The sequence below is a fragment of the Sceloporus occidentalis genome, unplaced genomic scaffold, assembly GCF_023333645.1.
Source record: "Sceloporus occidentalis isolate IW3139 unplaced genomic scaffold, rSceOcc1.0.p SCAF_13, whole genome shotgun sequence".
In the NCBI taxonomy this organism is placed as follows: Eukaryota; Metazoa; Chordata; class Lepidosauria; order Squamata; family Phrynosomatidae; genus Sceloporus; species Sceloporus occidentalis.
Window position 1 is genome coordinate 9,902,332 of NW_028316993.1, and position 6,945 is coordinate 9,909,276.

The 6,945-nt window shown below is 42.1% G+C and overlaps 1 protein-coding gene across 3 annotated transcripts in view; it reads left to right on the top strand.

Annotated features, from left to right (window-relative positions):
* The window catches only part of KIRREL2 (kirre like nephrin family adhesion molecule 2), a 58,544-nt gene extending 53,912 nt beyond the window's left edge, over positions 1–4,632 (top strand). For 2 of the 3 annotated variants that reach the window (XM_089478241.1, XM_089478242.1), the window contains exons 14-15: positions 1,226–1,309; positions 2,889–4,632. In XM_089478241.1, coding sequence (XP_089334367.1) covers positions 1,226–1,309; positions 2,889–3,332 — 528 coding nt within the window. In that variant the 3' untranslated portion in view covers positions 3,333–4,632. The remainder of the gene's footprint in view (positions 1–1,225; positions 1,310–2,888) is intronic. The other variant, XM_089478243.1, reaches the window with a different exon arrangement.
* The last annotated feature ends 2,313 nt before the right edge of the window (positions 4,633–6,945 follow it).

Below are 6,945 nucleotides of genomic sequence, written 5' to 3' on the forward strand. Positions count from 1 at the left end.
TGGCTTTGTGTGCATTACTAAGCTGTCTTGTATATGAATGGTGCCATTTTGTCAGCAGCAGAACCCACATTTGAACAATGAGCGCACAGATATTAGGATATATTACCTTAAGGATAGGAGTTTCTACTTAGCTGCTATCGCCACTGACAACTTCTCTCCTCCATGAATTTTTGTCTAACCCTTTCTTTGAAAGACATCTAAGCTAGCTGCCATTGTATTTCTACATCTTCTCGGTGTGAATTGTCCTTCTTTAATCCAGTGCCCTCTAGATATCTTATTTCATTTGTTAATCTGGTGCCCTCTTGATATTTCTTGCCTTCCTTAATCTGGGGCTCTCCAAATGTTTTAGATATTCACTCTGGTGTGCCAAATGGTGATAGACTGTGCGAGTTGTAGTCAAAAACATCTGGAGAGCATTGGCCTGGGGAAATCTGCTTCAAACAGTTAAAATAGTAGATGCTCTTGAATCTGCTATTGATCAATTGTAGTAGATGACCCCTGCATTCTAGTAGGATGAGAGAGGAAGGAATCTATTAATTCTCCCCAGACCATTTGTAATTTGATAAGCCTGTACCACTGCATCTCCACATACTAGGTCTTATATATAACAGGTGAGAAAGAGGCAGTTTACATTGGGAGATATAATACTTTAGCAGACACTATTAAAGGGAGATTTTTTTAAAAAAATCACTGCAGTGCTGATGCAACTTAGTTATAGCTCATGTTGCTTTTAAACAAAACAAGAGAAGCTCTGCAACAAAGTGTTGCAGTGTCTAATCTTCCTGTTTAGGGTTACAACCATTCTGTTCCATTAGCATTCCCCCCCCCCCCTGTTTTCTTTTCTCCCCCTTCCTACAAGGCAGTAGTCTTCTGGCTACTGAGCACTCCAAAGTTTTATTTAGCTACCTTGGGACTCCACCTGGAAAGATATGTTTTTTCCTGAAGATTTTTGCATTTCTACCAACACTGGAATTCTCCTAAGCTTGATGATTCCTCCTCCCTCCAACTTCAGTTCAATCTTATTATCTTTTTGCAACACAAAGAACAACCCATTTGCCCCAAAATAGAATGAGGTAAAGATAATAGAGGAGGAGATCCCATTATGGATCTCCGTTGTCTCATCCAGTTTGGCCCCAAGGGACCCAAAGAGCCCAAGTTGGGCCAAGGGGATTTTTCTGTACAGTGCTCACCTTTCCCTCCTCCCCCTTCCTCCATCTACCTCCAGGCCACCAGCAGCGAGTCGCCAGCTACATCCCACACTGAGCACAGCGAAATCCTGGAGGATGACGAAGGGAGCCAAGAGCTGAAGGTGAGCTCAGCTAGAGCTGTGGAAGACCTGACCACACATTTACCCTAGATTATTTTGATTGAAATTATTCAGGGCCTAGAAAAGTGACCTGGTTGGCTTGGGATTCTGAGAGTTTAAGTCCCAAAAGGTTGTTTTTCTAACCACTGGCTGTAAACAAAGAGATCTGGAATAGATCTTCTCCAATGTCTGCTTTAAGGGCCCGAGGAAATACTATACCAAATACATGTAAGATGCCTTCTGATCCCACCCCAACTTCCTCATGCAATTTCATAAGATTATGAACATTTGTCTTCCTCAAATCATTCAAGAGATATGATTTTACAGCTGGGCTGACTTACCAGTACTAATAAACCACTACTCCCATCGTCCTTCACCACTAGTCATCCTGATAGGGGCTGATGGGAACTGGGGTCCAACAACTTCAGGAGAGCCATAGCATCACTAGCCCTATTACACAGCATCTGTCTTCTGTAGTCTACCCCCTCCCCAAAAAACACATACCTATGAGAAGCAAACAAGAAGGCTATGGCAGTGACAGCCATGTTCGTGTTATTTGTGTTTGGAACCTAGTATAGTGCCTCAGAACATAGAGGTTCCATTCTTAAATCCCAGAGCTAACAGCTGTTCATAGACAATATTCATGGAGAAAAGGACTAATATTTCTTACATCGATCTAAAATAGCAGCCATTGCCATATCATGTGCCAAAGACTTCTATGTTCATTGTGTGTTTGACTTCACCATGTAGCAAACCTTTATCCATGCATCCATTTTGTATTTTCCTATTCATTCTTAAAGGAACTCAGAGCAGCGTATGTAGTCCACTACTATTCCTATCTGCAGAATACTGCCTCCCCCCATTGTTGCCCTCTCTTGGAGTAAATCAGTTTCTGATGAACAATTCCTAGCACTGCATGCTGTCCTATACTACACAATTACAGCACTATGATCCCATTTTAACACGTATGACTCCATCCTATGGAATCCTGGGATTTTTAGTTTAGTGAAGCAGTAGAGCTCTCTGGCTGAGAATTCTAAATATCCCTCCATAAACTGCAAATCTCAGGGTTCTGTTAAACTGGCATCATAGCACTCCAGGTATGTAGTGTGAAATTCCGCCACGATTTGAAAGGCATAATGAGGCCATTCCATATTTTCATCAACAAACTTTTTAAAGAGAAAAAAGTGGAAGAAGAGGGAGGGCTTCAGAGATAATATCATGATGATATTTGCAACTTGCTGTAAAACTCTGTGAATGTGATACAGTGATTGCACAATAAAAGGCATTCGGTGACTGGCGCAAGGTCACTACTAGGCTTCTTAGCTGAATGGAGATTTGAACCTGCACATCTTGTGTCCTAATCCAGCATGCCAATCTATGGATGGGAAATGTGTGCCCCTTCAGATTTTGGGACAGCAACTCCCATCAGTCTGACAGAATAGCCAATGGTTTGTTATCTAACAACATCTGGAGGACCACACATTCCGCATCCCTGTTGCAACTGCTACACCACTCTGTAAATAGATCCTCAAATCCTTCATATATTTGGCTTCACTGGCATTTTTTTTCTTTTCCTTAGGATCCCACCAATGGTTACTACAAGGTCCGCGCACACGAAGAACCATGTTTAGGAAGCAGCTTCTCTGAATATACGCCAGCCCCCCGACCGTTGTTTGGGGCAACTTCTCTATATCCTTCCACAGGCCCGGTGCAGCCAAAACTGTATGAATACACTCACCGTTACACCTTGGGCACACCTGGTTCCCGCTCTGCCTACGATCCCCATGAGCGGCTTTTTCCTCAGGAAAACATGTACAGTGGGACAGCCTACCTCACCGCACCCTACAGTCGGGCATTCACCAGTTATGTCAAGCCAAGCAACTATGAAAAAGCTGAGAGTGGGTATGAGCAGTCAGACCAAGCCAGCAAGGCCTCGGGATGCTCGCGCTTCTCCTATACCTCCTTGTCCCAACAGTCTGACTATGGGCGACCTGCTCATCAACGCATGCAAACCCATGTATGACTCGGACCTGGCCCCTGCCAAATACCTTTCACCTTCAGAAAGGAGTAAAAGATACCCACTTGGGCTTATTGACTTCACACAGTCAAGTGATAGACCTCAACCTCATCCTGAGGCAACACCATTTTCATCATCCTGTCTGAGGAAGATGGCAAGACACTGACTCAACAAACTACCAGAGACAGCCAAGATAGCAGACAGACTGCCTGCCACCTTCCAGCTAGAGCCAAGTCCAGCTCTTGCTGTGACTGTGAGGAAACCAATAGAAGCTGTTTTTCTTCATGTGTCAGCACATGAAAGTGAACTAAAAATGGCAAAGGATGCACTTCTCTGAAACAGAAAAGGCTGCTCTGGATCATGGAGACAGGACTGTGTTGGACTGTAAGAAGAAAATTAAAATGGTGGATAGTGATGGTTGTCAGGATGAGGGGAAGCGTTAGCATAAAGAAGCCAATGGTGCACAATATAGTGCTCCAACCACCTCGGAAATGGGACAATATGATACTTGTTATTGACCCCCCAATAGAGTTGCCCCAAGCTCAATCTCCAGCCATAAAGGCAACACTGTCCTAAAATCGCATGATTCTGGGAAATCCCTAAGCATGGGCGCTAGTGCTTGCATTTTAATTTTTCCTAGCTTGATGCTGTGGTTTTAAATTATTCCTTCTTCCCCCTCTTTAGTAGGGGTACTTCTGAATGGATACAAATGCAACTAGATTCCCACTTGTCCCTATTAATCATAATAATAGTTTAAAACAAAAAATAGTGGCATACTGCTTTCTAATGGGACAGAATCTGCACTACACGAACCAGACCAGGAGGCGGCATCGGTGTTCAATATTTACGCCACTAAAAAACCCGAAAGGACTCCTTAGGCACCACTGTTGAAATGAAAGGATTATTCTGAGGACTAAAATCCAGTTTAAACACAAAACCCACAAAAAACCCTAAGGGCAGAGCATGGGAAAAGACAAGAAGCTACAAACTGATAAGATCAGTTGGTTTTGTTTGTGCGTGTCCATGTGTGCGTGTGCATTTTTTATACTAAGTTATTCCTTGTTATTACTTTTTTTGCCTTAAGTATAATTCTCTGCTGTTGGATGTTTTTGACATTTTTTGCTTTGATCTTTCCAGAATCACTGGGGTTGGTTTAGTTTTTGCTTTGGGGTTTGTTGGTTTTTGGATTTTTTAAAACATTTTTTTGCTTTTTTTAGAGAATGGGGTTTCATGTCAGCACACTAAAGAACATGCCTGTTTTGAGGTTGTGGTGCTTTATCTAGGGAAACTGTAAATGGATTGCCTACTGGAGAATTCAAATATTTATATTTAATTTTAAAAAGTGGAAAGAGACTGGTGTTTTATTATTTCAATTTATTGAGCAAGACTAAGAAAGCAAACACACGCAAGGCATAATTCAAGAGGGTCAGGAAGATGCTTTATCCCAGATCACAATGCTGGTTGATCTAATCCAACCTTCCCTACTATCATGCATTTCATATTCTGCCAGCCAGCATGTCCAAGGGTCAGTGTTGAAGGAAGCTGGAACCCAAAATATCTGGACAGTTCTAGATGATCAAGGGCTGGTAAAATTCATTGCTGGGTACTCTGGTTCACAGTGACATTTCCCTTTCTTGTTACCTTCTGCCGGATCTTTATAATAAGAGATGTGAGAAACTGAACCTGGGACTTCCGGTACATACATTTATATATATCCTGTCTTTCCTCCAATGTACTCATTAGCCTACATAGACGTCCCCTTTCATACCTAATCTTCACAACAATTCTCTGGGGTAGGCCAGGGCCCATGAGATATGAACGGCCTGAATTTCTAAGACATTATGACACTATGTTAGACCAGGTCAGCCCAGTATTTGTCTAGTCTGACTTACAGCCAGATCTTTGTGAAGTCGAAGACTTTCATGGTTGGCATCCATAGTTTTCTGTGTGTTTTTCTGGCTAGGTGGCCATTTTCTAGAGGAGTTTATTCCTGAAGTTTTGCCAGCATCTGTGGCTGGAAGATGTATGGCCACCTGTCAGGAGCGCTTTGATTGTGTATACCTGCATGGCAGAAGGGGACTGGACTGGATAGCCCTTGGCATCTCTTCAAACTCTATGACTCTATGATTCTACATGTGAGGCCATTAACATGATTGAGACAGCTCCATAGTTTTTACAAAAACTGTAAGTCATTAGCTAGCAATTCAGAAGTGGCATCAGCATGAATACTGAACTTGCTTAGGGGCTTGACAGACCGCCCTAAAAGGGTGGGCTGGAGCCACCCGTTTTTGCTCCTGAGGGAGCTTGCAGAACCAAACTGCACGAGCTCCCTCCGCACCAAAAAGAAATTACTAAAAGCAGGTTCTTCTTGGTGCGCATGGTCATTTGGTTCTATTTGGTTCATTCCACACAAATCACCACACATGGAACGTCTGGTTTCCTTATTAAATGGTGAATGAGCACAGTCTTGGAACAAGGCAGCCTGGTGTTTGCGTGAAACACTCTAAGGCTGGTAGAGAATGAAAAAACAGGCAACTGAGAACAAAGGAAAGAAAACAGAGAAACACTATGCAACAAGTTATCTCCTCCCTCACATACCCCATTCATTGCTTTACAGCAGTTTCTACATCCCAGGTAAGTTAGAGTAACAACAACAAAAACTTTTCCAACAAAAAAAGGAAAGGAAAGGAAATCCACTAAACATGTGCATTAACATCCTCACCCATCTTGACGAGAAATGAAAAGCCATTCACTTTGCTGACCCTGAATATGCATCTGAGGAAGTAGGGTGAAGTCTACGAAAGCTCATGCTACCAGATTTTTCATAGAATAGAATCACAGAGTTGGAAGAGACCAACATAGAGTTGCAAGGGACATTGCACATGCTCCACAAAAATGTGCAGCTCTTTCCATAGGAACTTCCACCTGCATAAGACAGGAACTGCTGAATTTTAAATCATATTTGAAAACTTAAAAAAAAATGTAATGAGCATCTGTGACCATTTATGTCCTTAGCAAGCCATCCCTTGACTATATTCCACTTTAATTTCCATGGCAGCATCCTATGAAAGCTTGGGATTTGCAGTGTAGGGATGGACATTTAAAATTCTCACAAAACGCTCTAGTTTCTCACCAAACTATAAACCAAGGATTCCACAGGATGCAGCCATAGTAATTAAAGTGGAATCATAGTACTAAAATTGTGTGGTGTGAAAAGGCCTGTAGTTACACTACTGCTTAGTGGGCAGCCATGGATGAGCCCTTGTTTTAACAACCAGGTCTCCTTCCTTTGCTAGTTTTGCTCACTGAGTTAAAATCAGACACACTGCAACCAAGAACATTAGATTCTGTAAACTTATATGAAATGCAAATGATGCCATTACAAAAACAAAACCATTATGCTCATTAGATCAAAAACATTGTTCAAAATGTATTGAATCACTACATTCTGTCCTGGGCATAATATTCATTGCTCCATATCCATTTTTTCAGAAATTGCCTTTGCTCTCTATTGCTCAAACACAGAAGCTCTTAAAAAGCAGCAAACATCAGCAAAATAGTCCTTTCTGAAGTTACAGCAAAACCTTTGCTTTTGTGCTGCTATTGTGTGCCTTCACAT